This window comes from Coregonus lavaretus (genome assembly GCF_964263955.1).
Source record: "Coregonus lavaretus genome assembly, chromosome: 16".
In the NCBI taxonomy this organism is placed as follows: domain Eukaryota; kingdom Metazoa; phylum Chordata; class Actinopteri; order Salmoniformes; family Salmonidae; genus Coregonus; species Coregonus lavaretus.
In genome coordinates this window covers 27,377,073-27,401,690 of record NC_140003.1, presented here as the reverse complement: position 1 = coordinate 27,401,690, position 24,618 = coordinate 27,377,073, and the positions used below count along the sequence as shown (strand labels likewise).

General features: G+C 42.6%; 1 protein-coding gene across 1 annotated transcript in view; it reads left to right on the top strand.

Annotated features, from left to right (window-relative positions):
* The window catches only part of cps1 (carbamoyl-phosphate synthase 1, mitochondrial), a gene marked incomplete at its 5' end in the record, with an annotated part of 125,684 nt that overhangs the window by 40,949 nt on the left and 60,117 nt on the right, over positions 1-24,618 (top strand). Inside the window, 7 exons of the mRNA XM_084179149.1 lie at positions 289-354; positions 683-746; positions 6,219-6,400; positions 13,925-14,119; positions 14,884-14,951; positions 17,399-17,474; positions 18,903-18,980. Coding sequence (XP_084035275.1) covers positions 289-354; positions 683-746; positions 6,219-6,400; positions 13,925-14,119; positions 14,884-14,951; positions 17,399-17,474; positions 18,903-18,980 — 729 coding nt within the window. The remainder of the gene's footprint in view (positions 1-288; positions 355-682; positions 747-6,218; positions 6,401-13,924; positions 14,120-14,883; positions 14,952-17,398; positions 17,475-18,902; positions 18,981-24,618) is intronic.

Below are 24,618 nucleotides of genomic sequence, written 5' to 3'. Positions count from 1 at the left end.
ATAGGGTGCCATTTGGGACGTGTCCAGTATCTCCCACAGGAGCTGAAATGAACTTTCAGGCTAACAACGGCCCTCAACTCCACGTGATACCTCTCTGACATCGCTCTCCTAGCGCCTCCACCTCTGAAAACTGAAAACACACCCTCAGACTTACCTTGTCCTACTAAACAAAAGCACTCCTTTCCTGGCACAGAAATATCACATTGTCACGTGTTTATAGTATTCTAATGAGTATGTTCTGTATTGTAGGAGACATGAAGAAATGATCAGTTTTAATTTTCTGTTCAGATTGACACCCTTGCTGCAGAGTACCCTGCTGTGACCAACTACCTGTACTGCACCTACCACGGACAGGTGAGTCCTTGTCCTGCTTAACTCACGTTCATAATGTATTTGTCCAATGGCCAGTAATTTTTTGGTGCCCTAAGTTAGCTCCTGAATTAGAAAAATGTTTTAATGGGCAATCTGCAGAATAAACAACAACAAAATGGATGCCCAGCCACTTTTTTGGTAAACAGCTGAGGGATGTAAACACACTGCAATTGTTAATAGAATGAGCGATACCTTTATTTGAGAAGATATTAATTAGTATGTGGTCCTTAATGGTGTTTTCCCGTGCATTGTGTTTGTCAGTTAGTTAGGTTAGAAAGATTGAAGAAGTGTCTTTGTGTCCATTCAACAGGAGCATGACTTGGAGTTCAAGGACCAGGGTGTCATGGTACTGGGATGTGGTCCCTATCACATTGGTGAGATGTATTATCATGGTGTTTTCAACATACTATTGAATGTCCACTATCGGCATATCTATTTATTATTGCCATCGAGATGTTAGCTATTAAAATCAGATCCAACAATAATATCAAGGGATTAGAAAACCGGGGCTTAAAAACAAAGGTGTCATTGTACGCTGATGATTCATGTTTAAATCCACAACTTGAATCCCTCAACAGCCTCATAGAGGATCTAGATACATTTTCTAACCTCTCTGGATTACAACCAAATTATGATAAATGTACTATATTACGTATTGGATCACTAAAAAATTAAAAATTTACATTACCATGTAGTTTACCAATAACATGGTCTGATGGTGATGTGGATATACTCGGAATACATATCCCAAATTAAATAAATGATCTCACTCCAAAAAAATGTAATAGAAAGTTAGCAAAAATAGATAAGATCTTGCTACCATGGAAAGGTAAATACCTGTCAATTTGTGGAAAAATCTCCCTGATTAACTCTTTAGTATTATCCCAGTTTACCTATTTGCTTATGGTCTTGCCTACGCCTAGCGAACAGTTTTTTAAATTATATGAAGAAAAAAAAATATTCAATTTTATTTGGAACGACAAGCCAGACAAAATTAAACGGGCCTATTTATATAATGAATATGAATTAGGAGGACAGAAATAATTAAATATGAAAGCATTAGACCTATCACTAAAAGCTTCAGTCATACAAAAGTTATACTTAAATCCGAACTGGTTCTCTAGCAAACTAGTAAGATTGTCTCACCCAATGTTCAAGAAGGGACTTTTTCCCTTTATTCAGATTACAACCCCTCACTTTCAGGTATTTGAAATCTCCCAAATATCACTATTTCTAAGCCATAAAAAGTTGGTTGCAATTTCAATTTAATCCACCAGAAATGACAGAACAAATATTGCAACAAATATTGTGGTTAAACTCAAATATACTAATTGATAAAAAAACGTTCTTTTTTTAGAAAATGTATTAGAAAGTTGCAATCTTCATAAATGATATTATCGGTAGGAATGGTGGAGTTATGTCGCACATGCAGCTAACAAAAACATATGGAAATGTCTGCTCTACCCAAAATTACAACCAAATAATTGCAGCATTACCGCAAAAATGAAAGAGGAAAGTGGAAGGAGGAACAAGTAAGGAACTTGTCTGTCGGCCTTGCATTAAAGAACATAATTGGTTAAAGAAAATTGTGATAAATAAAAAAGTTTACCAGTTTCATTTAAGGACCAAAAGATTGACAGCCGTCCCATATAGATTGCAAAATAGTTGGGAAGAGATTTTTGACGTACCGATTCCATGGCATAGTGTTTATGAACTGATACGCAAAACGACGCCACATTCAAAACGTATAATTTTTCAATTTAAATTATTAAATAAAATTCTTGCTACCAATAGAATGTTATTTGTATGGGGGATACAATCTTCCCAGCTCTGCAGATTTGGCTGTGAAGAGACAGAATCATTAGATCATTTGTTTTGGTACTGTCCATTTGTAGCTTGTTTCTGGACACAGGTCCAGCAATGGCTGAAGGATTGCAATATTTGCATGGAGCTGACCCTGCAGATAGCACTACTGGGTGATCTGAAAACTCATAGTCAATCGATCAATAATATAATAATACTTTTAGCAAAGATGTTTATTTTCAATCTGTAGAAACAATGAGAATAGAAAGGTTCAGAACTTTTGTAAAACATCACAGTACAGTCGAAAAATATATGGCAAATAGAAATCCAATATGGATGGTGTTAAGAGATAGATGTTGAGAGGTGTTGAATGGAGCTGAAGGATGGGACTAATAACAACAACTAATAACAACAAGATAACTAGTGTAAGACATGCTGTCTCCATAATAAGTATATAGGTTACAGTGGGGGAAAAAAGTATTTAGTCAGCCACCAATTGTGCAAGTTCTCCCACTTAAAAAGATGAGAGAGGCCTGTAATTTTCATCATAGGTACACGTCAACTATGACAGACAAATTGAGAATATATTTTCCAGAAAATCACATTGTAGGATTTTTAATGAATTTATTTGCAAATTATGGTGGAAAATAAGTATTTGGTCACCTAGAAACAACCAAGATTTCTGGCTCTCACAGACCTGTAACTTCTTCTTTAAGAGGCTCCTCTGTCCTCCACTCGTTACCTGTATTAATGGCACCTGTTTGAACTTGTTATCAGTATAAAAGACACCTGTCCACAACCTCAAACAGTCACACTCCAAACTCCACTTGGCCAAGACCAAAGAGCTGTCAAAGGACACCAGAAACAAAATTGTAGACCTGCACCAGGCTGGGAAGACTGAATCTGCAATAGGTAAGCAGCTTGGTTTGAAGAAATCAACTGTGGGAGCAATTATTAGGAAATGGAAGACATACAAGACCACTGATAATCTCCCTCGATCTGGGGCTCCACGCAAGATCTCACCCTGTGGGGTCAAAATGATCACAAGAATGGTGAGCAAAAATCCCAGAACCACACGGGGGGACCTAGTGAATGACCTGCAGAGAGCTGGGACCAAAGTAACAAAGCCTACCATCAGTAACACACTACGCCGCCAGGGACTCAAATCCTGCAGTGCCAGACGTGTCCCCCTGCTTAAGCCAGTACATGTCCAGGCCCGTCTGAAGTTTGCTAGAGTGCATTTGGATGATCCAGAAGAGGATTGGGAGAATGTCATATGGTCAGATGAAACCAAAATATAACGTTTTGGTAAAAACTCAACTCGTCGTGTTTGGAGGACAAAGAATGCTGAGTTGCATCCAAAGAACACCATACCTACTGTGAAGCATGGGGGTGGAAACATCATGCTTTGTGGCTGTTTTTCTGCAAAGGGACCAGGACGACTGATCCGTGTAAAGGAAAGAATGAATGGGGCCCTGTATCGTGAGATTTTGAGTGAAAACCTCCTTCCATCAGCAAGGGCATTGAAGATGAAACGTGGCTGGGTCTTTCAGCATGACAATGATCCCAAACACACCGCCCGGGCAACGAAGGAGTGGCTTCGTAAGAAGCATTTCAAGGTCCTGGAGTGGCCTAGCCAGTCTCCAGATCTCAACCCCATAGAAAATCTTTGGAGGGAGTTGAAAGTCCGTGTTGCCCAGCGACAGCCCCAAAACATCACTGCTCTAGAGGACATCTGCATGGAGGAATGGGCCAAAATACCAGCAACAGTGTGTGAAAATCTTGTGAAGACTTACAGAAAACGTTTGACCTGTGTCATTGACAACAAAGGCTATATAACAAAGTATTGAGAAACTTTTGTTATTGACCAAATACTTATTTTCCACCATAATTTGCAAATAAATTCATTAAAAATCCTACAATGTGATTTTCTGGATTTATTTTCTCATTTTGTCTGTCATAGTTGACGTGTACCTATGATGAAAATTACAGGCCTCTCTCATCTTTTTAAGTGGGAGAACTTGCACAATTGGTGGCTGACTAAATACTTATTTTTCCCCACTGTAAGTATTTGACCCCTCTGCAAAACATGACTTAGTACTTGGTGGCAAAACCCTTGTTGGCAATCACAGAGGTCAGATGTTTCTTGTAGTTGGCCACCAGGTTTGCACACATCTCAAGAGGGATTTTGTTCCACTCCTCTTTGCAGATCTTCTCCAAGTCATTAAGGTTTCGAGGCTGACGTTTGGCAACTCGAACCTTCTGCTCCCTCCACAGATTTTCTATGGAATTAAGGTCTGGAGACTGGCTAGGCCACTCCATGACCTTAATGTGCTTCTTCTTGAGCCACTCCTTTATTGCCTTGGCCGTGTGTTTTGGGTCATTGTCATGCTGGAATACCCATCCACGACCCATTTTCAATGCCCTGGCTGAGGGAAGGAGGTTCTCACCCAAGATTTGACGATACATGGCCCCGTCCATCGTCCCTTTGATGCGGTGAAGTTGTCCTGTCCCCTTAGCAGAAAAACACCCCCAAAGCATAATGTTTCCACCTCCATGTTTGACGGTGGGGATGGTGTTCTTGGGGTCATAGGCAGCATTCCTCCTCCTCCAAACACAGTGAGTTGAGTTGATGCCAAAGAGCTTGATTTTGGTCTCATCTGACCACAACACTTTCACCCAGTTCTCCTTTGAATCATTCAGATGTTCATTGGCAAACTTCAGACGGGCCTGTATATGTGCTTTCTTGAGCAGGGGGACCTTGCGGGCGCTGTAGGATTTCAGTCCTTCAGGGCGTAGTGTGTTACCAATTGTTTTCTTGGTGACTATGGTCCCAGCTGCCTTGAGATCATTGACAAGATCCTCCCGTGTAGTTCTGGGCTGATTCCTCACCGTTCTCATGATCATTGCAACAACACGATTGAGATCTTGCATGGAGCCTCAGGCAGAGGGAGATTGACAGTTCTTTTGTGTTTCTTCTGTTGTCACCTTCTCACCAAGCTGCTTGGCGATGGTCTTGTAGCCCATTCCAGCCTTGTGTAGGTCTACAATCTTGTCCCTGACATCCTTGGAGAGCTCTTTGGTCTTTGCCATGGTGGAGAGTTTGGAATCTGATTGATTGATTGCTTCTGTGGACAGGTGTCTTTTATACAGGTAACAAGCTGAGATTAGGAGCACTCCCTTTAAGAGTGTTCTCCTAATCTCAGCTCGTTACCTGTATAAAAGACACATGGGAGCCATACATCTTTCTGATTGAGAGGGGGATCAAATACTTATTTCCCTCATTAAAATACAAATCAATTTATAACATTTTTGACATGCGTTTTTGTTGTTGTTATTCTGTCTCTCACTGTTCAAATAAACCTACCATTAAAATTATAGACTGATCATTTCTTTGTCAGTGGGCAAACGAACAAAATCAGCAGGGGATCAAATACTTTTTTCCCTCACTGTGTGTATGTGTGTGTGTATATATATATATATATATATATATATATATATATATATATATATATATATATATATATATATATATATATATATATATATATATATATATATGCGAGAAGAAAAAAAAACATGGGGGATTGGATGTGATGCAGACAATTACATTGATGGAAGTTACAATCTAATAATAATATGCCATTTAGCAGACGCTTACAGTCATGCGTGCATACATTTTTGTGTATGGGTGGTCCCGGGGATCGAACCCACTACCTTGGCGTTACAAGCGCCGTGCTCTACCAGCTGAGCTACAGAGGACCACCTACCAATCTATCTGCAATATTAAAGCTGATATACCCCCTAAAAAAAAAAACATACTATTGAATGGTTTTACTCTAGCCTGGTGGTAGCAGACATAGAAATGTAATTATTTCTATGGTAGCAGATCTGTTTGCGATCCGGCAACTCCTCTGTCATGTGTGTTCGTTGTCGTAACAAACATGTATCAAACTAAAATAAATTAAATCAAATTAATATTTGAAAGTTGTTAGTTATAATAATACAATTATAAAGTTGTTGTTATCCCCCCTGTCCACTAGGGAGCAGTGTGGAGTTTGACTGGTGTGCAGTGTCCAGTATACGAGCCCTGCGTCAGATGGGCAGGCGGACAGTGGTGGTAAACCACAACCCTGAGACTGTCAGCACGGACTTTGACGAATGTGACCGCCTGTACTTCGAAGAGTTGACCCTGGAACGCATTCTGGACATCACACAGCAAGAGGTGAGAAGTCAACACACACACATGAACGTTCAGAGACACACGTACACAAACACAGATGCACAGATGCGCAGAAACACACATACACGTATACGCATACACATTAGTGATGGGGGGAAAAATTGATAGTTACATATCGGGATGTTATTTTTGATGATATATCGTATCGTTTTGACAATATCGCAATATTATTTTGGCGCTAGTTGCCTGTACCTGCACCAAAACAATATTTTTCCTTCACAGCCTTTTCTCCATATTCTTTTTAAATAAGGAGCCAATTAGTTTTCAGCACTTTTATTTCCATGACTGATCAAAACTAGTTTTCTCATTGCTCTGTCTTGTCCCTCTGCAGTAGACATATAAAGCTCGCCATCTTGTAGTCCTAAAACCCAGAAATTAGTTACCTCTGGTTTGTTCAGACCTTCCTATGGGGAAGATGAATGGGGGAAAGAATAGGGTTTTGGGATAAATGCCGAAAATAAGGAATGAGGTTAACACAGGCTTAGGCAATCTTATACGTTTTGTTCTATGAAATAAAATTAGTTAGTTAACATGTCCTTTATGAATTATGTTTTTATGTGCTTTTTTTATTACATAAATGCCTACAAATTCACGAAAAGTGACGTTAGCTGATGAAGATTATCTCATAGAAAAAAACGTATAAGATCTCCTAACATGCTGACCAAACCGGCCACGTTGCGTGCGTGAGCATTGCAAAATAAATGTACACATACAATAATTTCATCCAAACTGCCCGCGCGCGTCAACGGGCGTCTGCGTAGCCAGGTGCTAAAATAGAACTTGGTTATATTTTAGATGCTTAATGCGCTACAAGTCCCACATGGGTGACTGAAAGATGAACGAGGTCCACACTCCAGTCTAGTTGGTGGCGGTGATGCACCTTAAAGTTGGCTACCAACCGCCATATAACATCCACAGAAGAAGAAGAAGAAGAGGAAGGATGATTAATAAAAAAAAATGAACTAGGTTTCCCCATTTTATCTGTGGATTAATTGTCGGAATTGAGAACACACAATTTTGTATGACTCAAAATGCATACAAATTCTACAAAGATCCAGCAAAAAAAAAGGACCATGTGCATTTCAGGTAAAATAACAATCTTTATCTCCCAGGACAAATTAGCTAGCAATAGCAAGCTAGCTAAATGTTCATGAATGTTTCATGTGTGTTTCGACCTGTAGTTGGTTCACAGTTGGTTTTGGTATTTTAACCTGTGTGTCATGAACGCTTCTGGCGGGGATAGACATAATCAACATGCTCACAATGGTGCACGCAGACGCACATACGGAGATGGTTTGGTCAGCATGTAAGCCTGTGTTTACCACAGACCTTATTGTCGTCGTTTATCCAAAAACCCTCCAAAAACGCAATTAATTTCCCCATAGGCTTTGTCCAATGAATAATGGTGGAGTTGGTGCCTACAAAAAGACGCCATTACTATTGCTCTCTATGGTGAGCAATATGTTTGGAACATCGAATCACAATAAAATCACAGTATCGAATCGCAATACATATAGAATCATGAGAATAATGTATTTAAAAGGCAGGTAGCATAAATGTAACCACATGTTTCATATGGATTTGCATTAGTATACAGTACACAGCAAAAGGCCCAATGCAAAGTTAAACCTCACTTTTCTAATCAGAATGCCGAAGTCATGTCGGAAAAAGTTTTTCCGGGGTGTGATGTAATATGGAGGACCCGGCAAGCTAGCCTATTCCCTATAATGTAAACTCAAACAGAAAGTACTTTAAATGTATAACTTCAAATTAACTCATGACTACTGGGGTTTCAATTACATTTTCAGCCAACTTACAAGAAAATACTTTATTAATTTATTGTTACAAATCAACTTGCAAGGTTGCTAGCCTGCTAAGTTAGCCCTACTAGCCTGCTAATGTTAGCCCACCAGCCTGCTAACGTTACACTTGCACTGAATGAGTCAGCCAGTTGCTATCAACACCTAGCTTACAGCTACATTAAAGTAAACCAACGTTTTGGAAATATATAACGCCATCTAACCAAATATCAAAGAATGTTAGCTATATGCAGTTATCTTAGCCAGCCAGCTAACATGAGCTATTTAGCCAACTAATGCTAGCTATTAGCCAGCCTAGCCAACCAGCATGGCTATGGTTGGCATGCTAGAGCCCAACTACTGGAGACCAGTTAGAACACAACTAACATAACACAACTAAAACATAACCACAGATCAAAAGAGCAGAGACTTACAGATTGATGGCTGGGGCCCATCCAATGGGAAGAGTCAGGGAAAATCCAATAGCGAGAAAAATCCAAGATACATAGATTCCAGATGTCAGCCAGCTAGCGAGCTAGCTCTAAACCAAGGTGGAAAAAGTTACATAACTCCTGTAGCCTACTTATCAGAGAACATGCTTTACAAAACAAAAAGGAGAACAGATGAGGTACCACCGTTACATAATTAGCTTAATCAGGTAGGATTTTCTCTTTTGTTTTGAGCCAACGGCAAGAAGGCACCAGAGCCTGCAGTGCTAACGGGTTCCCACTAGATAACACAGCCGCAAAGTCCGTGAAGAGCTAGCATACAAACTCAGTAGCACAGAGTAGAGCCTCCATATGACATTGAGAAATAGTGCATAGTGGGTAGTTTCAGAAATAACGTAATAAATATATAAATACCCCAAAACATAACTATATTTGTAATTATAGGTAACCAGATCTTGACTACAACTAAGTTACTAAGTCTTTGACCACAATGTGTTGTTACTTTGGTGAGTAAAAATTAATGCTTCCTACCCTTTAATGCTTAAAATGCCATTTTTTAAAATCGATTTTCCGTGAAAATAAATTTGAAATTTATACAATTCCATGTGAATTCACAATGCATCTGCTCTGCTGCCAGCAGCGGTTTGGGTCTCACGGTGCGTCACTTTCAGATGGTTAAGCATTGCAGCTGTACTACCATTACTGTACCTCAATTCCACCTCGCAAAGTTTGCATTTCCTTCTCATTTAACTTCTCAAAGTATTGCCATACAGGACTTCGCTGCTGTCGCTGGCCTTTTTCTGCCATTTTTCCAACCGTTGACGACGATGATGTAGTGGTGGTGAGTCGACTCGAAAATAAGTGATTCCTCGACTCCTTGCACGTCGACTCCTGGGGTCGACTCCCATTTCTGAGTGTCAAAATTGGATTCCGCTAGGAGAACACAAACACTTGCATCTTTCATAGCGAGTTAGCTAGAGACGGAAAGAGAGGGGAGCGGCACAGTATGTCTCGCAACTTCAGTAAAGCAGGGCCTATCATCAGTGAATAACCTAGGATATTGAGATGAGCTAGATGCAACACTTCGCTCTCACACAGTCACACACAGTATCTGCGCATGTGCATGGGTTCGCTTCACGCTGTTCACAGCGTGGTAGCCAGGGCACCAAAACAGTAGGAGAAGTTGAGCCTCGCACTTCAATGCTCATAGTTGTTGCGGAAATTGACCCACTATGCTGTTTATTTTTTGCATCGACGTAAAAAAACTATAAACATTGTTTTTCGGTTAGGGATTTTTCTTAACGTTAACCATTTACACTCGTGGGAATTGGCCTTCATGGAAAGGGCTAAGTTGAAATCTTACAGAACAAATATGAAAAGCATACGCATAACCATGGCAGCAATTGAAAGGGAACAGTTTCGAGATTATGGGAAAATTATTATACCAAAGGTGAGGACACAACAGTTCACCTGACACAAGACTGAATCCAAATATTACCCTGTTGATTTTGTGCATTTTACATTTACTGTACTTTTCGCCGCATTTGTTGATAACGAAATCTGAAAATATTCTTTATACATTCAGTAACATGATGAGGGGGTAGGTGCAACATAAGACAAAAAAAGACAAGGGTTTGAGTGAGAGGACTAACTGGTGTCTCCCAAGTGGCCACACACCTCTCCAAAGTGTGCACAGTTCCTATGTAATTTCAATGCATTTTTATGAATAAAAGAAGATTCTTAAACTATAAGGTGCTTTTTTGAGCTCGCCTTGCTGTGCCATTGAGGAACTAGAGCAAACACACGTTGTTGTTTTGTTTGGAACACAACCCTGCATCGCTGCCCTCACAAAGTTACTGTTGTTGTTTACGCAATCCAAAAACGGACCATTATAAATCGCACTCTGGGTCAGGTGGGCATAATTTGAAAGCCTTTTCTATTGCCAACATGACTAGCTAAGTTATAGAATACAATATTACAGTGTTAGACTTTCACAATGCAATTCAAAGGAGTCATGAGTGACTTCAGGTGCGTGTGCCGTGACACATTTTCTCCACAATAGACAAACAGGCTCATTCTGTTCAGAACAACCTAGGGTATGACGTCATGTCATCTTGTAACTGTATATCAAACATAGTGATCATAAACATTGAGACTGTAAATGTTATGAGTTTTATGATATGGAAATGTTTAGTGCACATTTGGAGTCATGGGTGTATGTCTGTAGCGGTGGCGGTGCTTGCTTAGTTCGTAGCCCAACTGTATTGGAGCCCAGAGGAGAACATACTCAGGGCTTGCAGCCAAGTGTTAGCCTCCTGGCAGAGGCAACCAGGTTTTTGGCTAAAATGTCCTGGTACAGTAGCTTGCGAAAGTATTCATCCCCCTTGGCATTTTTCCCATTTTGTTGCCTTACAACCTGGAATTAGAATTTATTTTTGGGGGGTTTGTATCATTTGATTCACACAACATGCCTACCACTTTGAAGATGCAAAATATTTTTTGTTTCACAAGAAATAAGACAAAAAACTTAACTTGAGTGTGCTTAACTATTCACTCCCCCAAAGTCAATACTTTGTAGAGCCACCTTTTGCAGCAATTACAGCTGCAAGTCTCTTGGGGTATGTCTCTATAAGCTTGGAACATCTAGCCACTGGGATTTTTGCCCATTCTTCAAGGCAAAACTGCTCCAGCTCCTTCAAGTTGGATGGGTTCCGCTGGTGTACAGCAATCCTTAAGTCATACCACAGATTCTCAATTGGATTTAGGTCTGGGCTTTAACTAGGCCATTCCAAGACATTTAAATGTTTCCCCTTAAACCACTCGAGTGTTGCTTTAGCAGTATGCTTAGGGTCATTGTCCTGCTGGAAGGTGAACCTCCGTCTCAGTCTCAAGTCTCTGGAAGACTGAAGCAGGTTTCCCTCAAGAGTTTCCCTGTATTTAGCGCCATCCATCGTTCCTTCAATTCTGACCAGTTTCCCAGTCCCTACCGATAAAAAACCTCCCCACAGCATGATGCTGCCACCACCATGCTTCACTGTGGGGATGGTGTTCTCGGGTGATGAGAGGTGTTGGCTTTGCGCCAGACATAGCGTTTTCCTCCAATTTTAGTCTCATCTGACCAGAGTACCTTCTTCCATATGTTTGGGGAGTCTCCCACATGCCTTTTGGCCAACACCAAACGTGTTTGCTTATTTATTTCTTTAAGCAATAGCTTTTTTCTGGCCACTCTTCCGTAAAGCCCAGCTCTGTGGAGTGTACGGCTTAAAGTGGTCCTATGGACAGATACTCCAATCTCCGCTGTGGAGCTTTGCAGCTCCTTCAGTGTTATCTTTGGTCTCTTTGTTGCCTCTGATTAATGCCCTCCTTGCCTGGTCTGTGAGTTTTGGTGGGCGGCCCTCTCTTGGCAGGTTTGTTGTGGTGCCATATTCTTTCAATTTTTTTATAATGGATTTAATGGTGCTCTGTGGGATGTTCAAAGTTTCGGATATTTTTTTATAACCCAACCCTGATCTGTACTTCTCCACAACTTTGTCCCTGACCTGTTTGGAGAGCTCCTTGGTCTTCATGGTGCAGCTTGCTTGGTGGTGCCCCTTGCTTAGTGGTGTTGCAGATGCTGGGGCCTTTCAGAACAGGTGTATATATACTGAGATCATGTAACAGATCATGTGACACTTAGATTGCACACAGGTGGACTTTATTTAACTAATTATGTTACTTCTGAAGGTAATTGGTTGCACCAGATCTTATTTAGGGAATTCATAGCAAAGGGGGTGAATAGAAATGCACGCACCACTTTTCCGTTATTTATATTTTAGAATTTTTTGAAAAAAGTACTTTTTTTCATTCCACTTCACCAATTTGGACTATTTTGTGTATGTCCATTACATGAAATCCAAATAAAAATCAATTTAAATTACAGGTTGTAATGCAACAAAATATGAAAAACGCGAAGGGGGATGAATACTTTTGCAAGGCACTGTACTTGGTAAAAAGTTAATGATGCCGCTGAACTTAACAAGGCCCCAGGACCAGTGGAAGCAAAATAGCCCCATAACACCAAAGATCCACCACCATATTTTACTGTAGTTATGAGGTACTTTTCTGCATATGCTTCTGTTTTTCAATGCCAAACCCACCACTGGTGTGCGTGGCCATAGAGCTCTTATTTTCATCTCATCTGACAATAGCATCTGACATTTTAGCCATAAACTTGGTTGCCTCTGCTAGGAGGCTGACACCTGTCCACAAGTGGATCTTCCAGCAAGACAATAACCCCAAGCACACATCAAAATCCTCAAAGAAATGGTTAATTGACCACAAAATCTAAATGTTGTATTGGCCATCTCAGTCTCCGGAATTGAACCCCACTGAAAAACTTTTTAGCATGCAACATAGCTCTATATTTGTATAATTTATTTGATAGTCTTTTTTTGCTCATCTTTATCAAGGGTGCCAATAATTATGTACCTGACTTAGGTGTAGTTTCGATGGGCCATCATCAGCTGCGCAGGCTGACTGCCAGTTAATTATTTGTGGTGAGTGAGGGGCAGGGGGAAAACATGACATGACCTCTTAAAACCGCTTATAACACAAATTATGTTTGTGATATTAAGATTCTAACAATGACATTGTGTTATATAGACTTATTAAGGAAAAGCCAAGGATGGGGGGTGACACGTGACTTTAAAAATGGCAGAGTAATTAAAAAGTAAATTTGTTTTTGAATCAACATGACGCTATCGGCTCAGCTAGTGTTAAACCAAAGCCTTGTAGCCTGGTTTCAGTGAGGGGCTGTTATAACACCCTATTCCCTACATAGTGCACTACTTTTGACCGAGCCCTATGGGCCCTGTTCAAAAGTAGTGTACTAAATACTGCACTAAATAGGGAATAGGGTGCAATTAGGGATGCACAGTTGACTTTTCCCTCCAGAGGAAAGTAATCCAGTTAAAGTGGAGATGGGATCAGCCTGGTGATTAACTGGTTTTTGATTCAGGGAGATAACATTTCCTCTCCTCTCCTTTCCTCTCTTCGATGAAGGTTTATTGAAATGTATGAAACCTTTTTATATTTTTTTATATTACAAAACATCTCAACAAGCACCCAGTAGCCTATTCACAACCATCTTATTTCACCTTATTATAAAAGTAAAACACATTTTTGTCTGTGAACGTTGAGAAAAACAGCAGATTTATTTTATATAAATAAATAATGTTGTAACCTGACTAAACTCCTACTTCTCTACTGTGAGTCTCCAGGGCTGTACAGGCAGCATCGTGTCCGTAGGGGGTCAGATTCCCAATAACCTGGCCATGCCTCTGCACCTGAACGGGGTCAATATCCTAGGAACCAACCCCCTGCAGATCGACCGAGCCGAGGAAAGATCAGTGTTCTCCACCATCCTGGATGAACTGGGGGTGGCCCAGGCCCCATGGAAGGCCCTCAGCTCACTGGTGAGACACATGCACACACACAACACAAAAAAACTGTCCCCTTAGTGTCTGAAGTGCAGAGACGTGTAGACAGAGACCGAAGTGCTGAAATGTGTCTGACTATCCGCTCCCTTAGTGTTGCACTGTTCCTGTCTCTCCTGGGCCTACAGGGAGAGGAGGGGAAAGGGAATAGGCTGTCTCGGCTTAGACAGGGATATGTACTGTAGAAGGAAGAAAACAGGGTTAGCGAAGACATGGTGATGTTAGAATGGAGGAGCGAGACAGAGCGAGAGAAAGAGAAGACTAGACTTCCTCATAGAAACTTCCTACACATTCCATATTTCTGTGGGTTTTTCTCTCTCTCTCTCTCACCTTCTCGCTCTCTCGCACCTCGCTCTCTCACCTCTCTCTCTCTCTCTCTCTCTCTCTCTCTCTCTCTCTCTCTCTCTCTCTCTCACACATCTTCTCTCACCTACTCCATCTTTCTATCTCTCACTTGTATTTTAAGTGGTGAGTTGTTTTTAGACTTCAGAACAATCCAGGAGAGTCGACAGAGCCAATATCCCTAGGACCCAATCTGTGTCTCTGTTCTGTTCAACTGTTGTGTAATGATGGAGAAAACAAAGAGCGAGCGAGAGAGGGATTGAGACAGAAAGAGAGAGAGACTGAGTGAAATAAAGCGAGAATGACAGAGAGAGAGACAGACAGGCAGGCATCACTTGATGCTATAAGTATAAGTTGTAATTGGAACCAATGCTTTAACCCTCATCTCCTCTGATTTTCAGGAAGATGCCTTTGCCTTTGCCAATAAAGTGGGCTACCCCTGTCTCCTGCGCCCCTCTTACGTACTCAGGTAAGCTACCCCTGTCTCCTGCGCCCCTCTTACGTACTCAGTTAAGCTACCCCTGTCTCCTGCGCCCCTCTTACGTACTCAGGTAAGCTACCCCTGTCTCCTGCGCCCCTCTTACATACTCAGCTAAGCGTCTCCTGCGCCCCTCTTACATACTCAGGTAAGCTTCAATTGTTTTGTTTACCCCTTTTTTCTCCCCAATTTCGTGATATCCAATTGGTAGTTACAGTCTTGTCCCATCGCTGCAACTCACCTACGGACTCGGGAGAGGCGAAGGTCAAGAGCCACGCGTCCTCCGAAACATGACCCTAACAAGCCGCACTGCTTTTTGACACACTGCTCGCTTAACCTGGAAGCCAGCCGCATCAATGTGTCGGAGGAAACACTGTACAACTGGCGACACGAGTCAGTGTGCATGCGCCCGGCCCGCCACAAGGAGTCGCTAGAGCGCGATGGGACATCCCGGCCGGCCAAACCCTCCCCTTCCCCGGACGACGCTGGGCCAATTGTGCGCCGCCTCGTGGGTCTCCCGGTCACGGCCGGCTGCGACACAGCCTGGGATCGAACCCGGGTCTGTAGTGATGCCTCAAGCACTGCGATGCAGTGCCTTAGACCGCTGCGCCACTCGGGAGGCTCTTGTAAGCTTCGATTTCAATTCAATTCCATTTCAAATCAGTAATTGGAATTTCAGTTTACTTCCTGTATGGACTGAATTTAAATGGAATGGACCCCAACCGAGCTCATAACCAATCTTGCCTCGTTTATGTTGGCCAGGCCTCTACAGTATATCCACAGTAATGTGATGTATTTTCTAATATGAAAACTTGTTTGTACAGCCACACCATATGTCCAACTAGAAAACACATTTTAGAGTAATTGAATGTATCTCAGAAGAATAAATAAATATGACAGTCAGTGTGAAGAAACACAAAAGGAAATATGGAAGGGAGGGTATAAAAAGCAGCGAAAGCGGAGGCTCAATTTAGCGTTTTAATATTTTGTCACGGCTACCACTGTGATGCTGCTCAATTACCAGAATGAAAAGATAGCCTACATCCTGAGATGAACACAATAAATTACAACGTGTGTGTGTGTGTGTTAATGTGGAGCTGGTATTGGGGAGGTCTGGATTGCTAATTTGCACATAATCAAGCAACAGCGTTGGTTTTGAAAGCGTATTGGGTGGCTAATTTTGGTACTCGAGTCGACACAGCTCTCACACACACACACACACACACACACACACACACACACACACACACACAAACCCCCCCCAGCTCGCATGCTCAGGAGAAGAGCAGCATCAGACATAGGTGAGTTAGGCTGTTAGGTTGCTGCTTCTTGTTTTAGTTTGCTAACAAGTCATCCATGATGGAGTGATTAGGAATCTCAGGTCCCCAAGGGCTGTCTATGGTCTTGTAGGAACTGGAGGCATCTCCCTCTTAACTGTATTACCTTATTGGTTTCCTACTCCTCCCCTCTCCTCCCTTTCTCCCCTCCTCTCTTGCCTGACTGCCTGTCCGTCAGTCTTACCATCCGTCTGTCTTCCTCTATTATTACGTCATTGTGTTTAGTGTGTTTGGGCCTACCTCTCATCAGACCATTACTAATTATGATTAGCTTGGAAGATGATCGATCTCTAAATGCAGTTCAGCCACTCACACTAGATATCCATTGTTTGAGTATGTTGTAATTCAAAAAATGAAATCACTAAGCCAATGATTGATTGTGATATATGCCAATGATTTTGTCCAAAGCTATTACAGTAATGCATGCATGCATTTTCATATGGGTGATGATCCCAGTGGTAATCAAACCTACAATCCTGGCGTTGCAACCAACTGAGCCACAGAGGAATCTTTTCTCCTTGAACCCCCTATAATGTACATGGCTTTTTAAAGACAGGTGGCTGGCTGGTTGGCCATATGTGTGCCTTGCAGCAGTCAGGCCAAAGGAGGTAGAAGTTGTGACTGTGCCTGACCCTCCCCTGTCCCTCTAGTCTATGGCTGTGTCCCAAATAGCACCATATTCCCTTTATAGTGCATTACTTTTGACCAGGGCCTATAGTGAAACCCATAGGGCTCTGGTCAAAAGTAGTGTACTATGTTGGGAATAGCGTGGCATTTGGGACACAGACTATCCACTCTCACTCTGGCTGCGTTCATGAGCATGTGGATGCCCAACTAGCCGGCCAAAAGGAGAAGGGAGAAAAACATAAATACCCCGAATACATATTTTTTAATGACTCAGCTCTGAAAGCAAACTCATTCTGAAGAGCCTGGAGTGTTTGCTGACCTAAATCTCTCTTTTTATTTTTCTGAACTTTTTTGTTTTGCTGTTTAAAACCTTTCTTCATCTTGATTATAATGATGCAACTGGGAGATATCAACAATTGAGCTAAAAAAACGTATTTTCCTCTTGTTTACATCCTCTTCTCTCTCTCTCTCCAGTGGCTCAGCAATGAACGTGGCATATGGTGAAGAAGAGATGAGGGGCTTCTTGGACGAGGCTACTCAGGTGTCTCAGGTGATTCAGGGAACTTTATTTTCTGTGTCCCAAATGGCACCCTATTCCCTATATGGTGCACCACTTTAACTGATCATTTGATATGAAAACTCAGTCTCACCCAATTCTGCCTGTTCCTACTCAACATAGAAAATCCTTTTAACACGTACACTCACAGACTCACCCACCCTGTGAGTTACAAATACAATTTCTTCATTATGCACACACACGTAAAACCCCCTCTCTTATAAAAAGGCTTACATGGAGAAATGAAGTGTATATCGGCTCCCTAGCCAACCACAGATAAAACTCGCCTAAAAAATAAAGAACAAAACTGCCCAAAACTCTCTCCTTGCGATCCAAATGGCACCCTATTCCCTATATGGTTCACTACTTTTAAACAGCCCATTGTGCCTTGCTCAAAAGTAGTGCACTACATAGGGAATAGGTTGCAATTTGGGATGCAGTCTTTGTCTACGTCTACTCACCTACTGTACACACACATACACAGTTCCTCTGAGCTCAATCAGCTTGTGCCCATCACTGGCACCTTCTCAATATGGATGAGTGTAGTATGTTGGCTGTGGGGTAGAGCTGATTTAGTTGTTTACCTGTCTCTCTGCCCACACACACACACACACACTCCCTCTGGGTGCTGGTGGTCCACCTGGCCCCTCAACATGCCCCTGCCTGGGGCTGACAGAGCAGCTGGCCTCCCTGTCATGCTACCACACCACACTATACCAGGCCTGGTCATACACACACATACACCTCCCCTTGCTTACTGTCAGCTAAGCAGCACTTCTCTAGCCAGGAGAAGGAGAAACGGCCTGTGACCTGAATAGACATGGCCTGCCTGCCTTTTGACAGCACACAGCATCACTCACCTGTCTGTCAGGGGCAACACACATACCACGCACTACGCCAAGAGGAGCTCTACCACAGGAGGTTGGTGGCACCTTAATTGTGGAGGACAGGCTCGTGGTAATGGCTGGAGTGGAATAGTATCAAATACATCAAACATATGGTTTCCATGTGTTTGATGCCATTCCATTCGCTCCGTTTCAGACATTATTATGAGCCATCCTCCCCTCAGCAGACTCTACTGAGCTCTACTCATGGCTTTGTGACTCACCGTGGCCATCCGGCTAGCTGTACAAATCATATGTGTAACTGGTATGATAGTATGTATCAGGAAGCTGGGCTGCTGTAGAATCCCAATAGAAACAGCTCATTAAGAAGGGCTGCATCCAAAATGCAGCCCCCTACTCCAACATAGTGCAGCAGAGCACACTTCAAGCCTGTATCCAAAATGGAATCATATTCCCTATATATATATAGTGAACTACTTTTGATGAGAGCCCTATGGACCCTGGTCGAAAGTAGAACACTATATAGGGAATAGGGTGCCATTTCAGAGTTAGATATCTGATGTTATTTTTCCTACAGGAGCATCCAGTGGTCATCACCAAGTTCATCCGTGGAGCCAGAGAGGTGGAGGTGGATGCAGTGGCCAAGATGGGAAAGGTGAGCCAGTTTGATGTACAACACACACACTCTCACACACGCACACTCACACACCTCACAATGTGCTATGTGCACTATATGCTACTTAGCAGACACTTGCTTTCAGTGCCTTGCAGTACAGTGAGTGCATGTGTATATTTTCAGTATGTGTATGTGATTCCTGCTGGAATTGAACCCATGACATTTTTTTAACCCATTTTATCAACTGAGCCATACAGGACCTAGATGTGTGATCTCTCTGCCTCACGTGATGGAGCAGGTGGAACACGTGGGGGACTTTTATAGGAGCTCTCCTCCTCCCCCCCTTCCCTCCTCTCTTATTTCTAAATGAAGGGCAAGGTGAATGATTTGCTTCAGCAAGCAAAACACTCACAGGCCATATTACTTAGCATCACATTTAGACTAATTAATCAATTCTACATCAACATAGTATGTCCTAATCCTAGTACTAAAGCTGTTTTGTACTTTTACCTCCACATTTGTCTCATTATATATCCTTACATTCATGACTCAATCTTTAGTATGTGTATGTGACCTCTGGGGAAATGTAACTCCACAACCTTGCCTTTGCTATCGCCACGCTCTTACCAACTGAGCCACACTGGAGCATTACTCACTCTGCTGTAATGTAGCATTTTATTCCTCCATTATATTACCTCAGTCTGATAAGGATTGCGTTCCAAATGTCACCCTATTCCCTCCATAGAGCACTACTAGGGCACTGGTCAAAAGTAGTGCACTATTGGGAATTTAGGACACAGTAGAGACTAGATAATTTCTCCCATTCTATCAGCAGGGAAACATATTACAGCTGCTTTGAAAGGAAAATAAAGGAAAGGAACAGAGGATTGGCAGATACATATCAGACAGACTGTGGAAATGGAATATATTACATTGAAAGATGGGTGGGGGAAAACACATAAAAAAATCCCTGGGATGTTTTGTAGGTTGTGTAAAGAGTACTGAAAAGTATTTTAGAATCAATTAACCTTTAAAAAAACAAAAAAAAACAAACATTGAGGCCAGTTCTTAAAAAGAAACTGCATAATAATGTTCTCCATTGACCTTTGATCCAATAATGCCTTAGATTTGACCACTCTCTCACTCACATACTGTAAAAGGGAAGATGGACTAACACGAACATGAACAGCTGCTGGGTGCCGACGAACGGTGGTGATCAAACATGTAGAATCGTCAGGTAATCATCCGATGTTGTAGTCAGAGGCGATAGGACGGCCACCCACTCGCTGCACATGGCTGACATCCGTGTTGGTCTCTCTTACCTCTAACTTGGGACATGTTGAACTCAATTGGTTAAATGGTACTAGGAACTACTGTAGTTTAATCCGGCTGTTCAATCCTGTTGCTCTCTTCCTTAAGAGCATTCAGTTGATTGATTGTATTTGATAATTAAAAGTAGTAGGTTGCTCCAGCCGGAGACATTACATACATTAAACGTTATTGAGGATAAAAACACAGTAAAGCCCGAAGGCTTATTTTTCGTTGTGGGCCTCTTTCACAATGCAATGTATCCCATATACTCAAGGTTAGATTGTGTGGAAATCTCAACAATTTAGGCCTAGATTCAATCAGATCAAGCGTTAACTCTCTGTAACCGACACCCGCATAGCTGATGTTTTGGCGATGTCGGAGGTGTAACTGCGTTGGAGCGGTCAAATCGATGAGCAGCTGCTCTTGGTCATTGTCAGTAAGCCACACCCGTCCCACTCGCGTTAGAAGTTCAGAACGATAAAGTGTAGATTATATAGAAATAATGACGCTCAAATATACTGAACAAAAATATAAACGCAACATGCAACAATTTCAAATATTTTACGGAGTTGTAGTTCATATAAGGCGTTATAGTTCATATAAGGAAATCAGTCAATTGAAATAAATTCACTAGGCCCTGATCTATGGATTTCACATGATTGGGAATACAGATATGCATCTGTTGGTCACAGATACCTTTTTAATAAAAGGTAGGGTCATGGATCAGAAAACCAGTCAGTATCTGGTGTGACCACCAATTGCCTCATGCAGCGTGACATCTCCTTTGAATAGAGTTGATCAGGCTGTTCATTGTGGCCTGTAGAATGTTGTTCCACTCCTCTTCAATGACTGTGCGAAGTTGCTGGATATTGGCAAAAACTGGAACACGCTGTCATACACGTCGATCCAGAGCATCCCAAACATGCTCCACGGGTGGCGTGTCTGGTGAGTATGCAGGCCATGGAAGATTTGGGACATTTTCAGCTTCCAGGAATTGTGTACAGATCCTTGCGACATGGGGCTGTGCATTATCATGCTGAAACATGAGGTGATGGTGGCGGATGAATGGCACGAAATAGGCCTCAGGATCTCATCACGGTATCTCTGTGCATTCAAATTGCCATAGATAAAATGCTATTGTGTTTGTTGTCCGTAGCTTATGCCTGCCCATGTCATAACCCCACCGCTATCATGGGGCACTCTGTTCACAACGTTGACATCAGCAAACCGCTCGCCCACACGACGCCATAGCACACTTCTCCAGCATGCCAGTGGCCAATGAAGGTGAGCATTTGCCCACTGAAGTCGATTTACGATGCCAAACTGCAGTCAGGTCAAGACCCTGGTGAGGACGACGAGCACGCAGATGAGCTTCCCTGAGACGGTTTCTGACAGTTTGTGCAGAAATTATTCGGTTGTGCAAACCCACAGGTTTCATAAGCTGTCTGGGTGACAGACGATCCCGCAGAAGCCTGATGTGGAGGGCTGGCGTGGTTACACGTGGTCTGCGTTTGTGAGGTCTGTTGGACGTACTGCCAAATTGTCTAAAACGGCGTTGGAAGCGGCGTCACTACTGCCTGGGGTTCAATCCCAGGCTGTGTCATTACCGGCCGTAACCGCAAGTCCCATAGGGCGGCGCACAATTGGCCCAGCGTCGTCCGGGTTAGGGGAGGGTTTGGCCTGGGGGGCTTTACTTGGCTCATCGTGATCTAACAACTCCTTGTGGCGGGCCGGGCGCCTGCAGGCTGACTTCGGTCGTCAGTTGAACGGTGTTTCCTCCGACACATTGGTGCAGCTGGCTTTGGGTTAAGCGAGCGGGTGTTAAGAAGTGTGGTTTGGCGGGTGATGTTTCGGAGGACGCATGACTCGACCTTCGCCTCTCCCGAGCCCGCTGGGGAGTTGCAGCGATGAGACATGATCGTAATCACGATATTGGGGAGAAAAAGGTGGGGTAGATTTTTACACACACAAATATAAAAATAACAACGTTTAACTTAAGAGTATAAACATATTTCCCATTGATTGATCGTGTTTTTTCGGATATCCTAACAGTACTGTTTGTAGGTTCATCTGAACACAGACATTATGACTCAACAACCACTCATGGACCCGACTCTAAAAGCGAGCCACCGCAGGACAGTACCAAAAGAGATTATCTATTGATTCTATTTCTTCATTGCTGAGTCTGCACAGGGCTGACTATTCAATGCCCAATATATTCAGCATTTTTTTTGTGGTGAGAATTTTCTATAATAGTTTAAATTGAAAAGAACGGATTGATGTGTCAAATGTTGTTTTGTTCATAAACTCTATAACATGGTATTGGGACATCAAAAATCTGTTCCCAACTATCTTGAATTTTGTGCGGTGTAGTTGTCAAACCTCTCGACCTTAAGTGAAATTGATATATTTTACGATTTATACTAGTCATTTTAATTCTAATTCATTCCTTTCTCTTTTGAGTAATTGCCTCTTCCATTTTTGTGGCAGTGCTGCGATGAGTTGGTTATACTTTGATATTGAACATACATTGAGGGAAAAAAGTATTTGATCCCCTGCTGATTTTGTAAGTTTGCCCACTGACAAAGAAATGATCAGTCTATCATTTTAATGGTAGGTTTATTTGAACAGTGAGAGACAGAATAACAACAAAAAAATCCAGAAAAACGCATGTAAATTTTTTTATAAATTGATTTGCATTTTAATGAGGGAAATAAGTATTTGACCCCTCTGCAAAACATGACTTAGTACTTGGTGGCAAAACCCTTGTTGGCAATCACAGAGGTCAGACGTTTCTTGTAGTTGGCCACCAGGTTTGCTCACATCTCAGGAGGGATTTTGTCCCACTCCTCTTTGCAGATCTTCTCCAAGTCATTAAGGTTTCGAGGCTGACGTTTGGCAACTCAAACCTTCAGCTCCCTCCACAGATTTTCTATGGGATTAAGGTCTGGAGACTGGCTAGGCCACTCCAGGACCTTAATGTGCTTCTTCTTGAGCCACTCCTTTGTTGCCTTGGCCGTGTGTTTTGGGTCATTGTCATGCTGGAATATACCCATCCACGACCCATTTTCAATGCCCTGGCTGAGGGAAGGAGGTTCTCACCCAAGATTTGACGGTACATGGCCCCGTCCATCGTCCCTTTGATGCGGTGAAGTTGTCCTGTCCCCTTAGCAGAAAAACACCCCCAAAGCATAATGTTTCCACCTCCATGTTTGACGGTGGGGATGGTGTTCTTGGGGTCATAGGCAGCATTCCCCCTCCTCCAAACACGGCGAGTTGAGTTGATGCCAAAGAGCTCAATTTTGGTCTCATCTGACCACAACACTTTCACCCAGTTCTCCTCTGAATCATTCAGATGTTCATTGGCAAACTTCAGACGGGCATGTACAGTGGGGAGAACAAGTATTTGATACACTGCTGATTTTGCAGGTTTTCCTACTTACAAAGCATGTAGAGGTCTGTACCTCCTCTTGGGTTCAGGTCTGGAAACTGGCTAGGCCACTCCAGGACCTTGAGATGCTTCTTACGGAGCCACTCCTTAGTTGCCCTGGCTGTGTGTTTCGGGTCGTTGTCATGCTGGAAGACCCAGCCACGACCCATCTTCAATGCTCTTACTTAGTGAAAGAGGTTGTTGGCCAAGATCCCGCGATACATGGCCCCATCCATCCTCCCCTCAATACGGTGCAGTCGTCCTGTCCCCTTTGCAGAAAAGCATCCCCAAAGAATGATGTTTCCACCTCCCTGCTTCACGGATGGGATGGTGTTCTTGGGGTTGTACTCATCCTTCTTCTTCCTCCAAACACGGCGAGTGGAGTTTAGACCAAAAAGCTCTATTTTTGTCTCATCAGACCACATGACCTTCTCCCATTCCTCCTCTGGATCATCCAGATGGTCATTGGCAAACATCAGACGGGCCTGGACATGTACTGGCTTAAGCAGGGGGACACGTCTGGCCATGCAGGATTTGAGTCCCTGGCGGCGTAGTGTGTTACTGATGGTAGGCTTTGTTACTTTGGTCCCAGCTCTCTGCAGGTCATTCACTAGGTCCCCCCGTGTGGTTCTGGGATTTTTGCTCACCGTTCTTGTGATCATTTTGACCCCACGGGGTGAGATCTTGCGTGGAGCCCCAGATCGAGGGAGATTATCAGTGGTCTAATAATTGCTCCCACAGTTGATTTCTTCAAACCAAGCTGCTTACCTATTGCAGATTCAGTCTTCCCAGCCTGGTGTAGGTCTACAATTTTGTTTCTGGTGTCCTTTGACAGCTCTTTGGTCTTGGCCATAGTGGAGTTTGGAGTGTGACTGTTTGAGGTTGTGGACAGGTGTCTTTTATACTGATAACAAGTTCAAACAGGTGCCATTAATA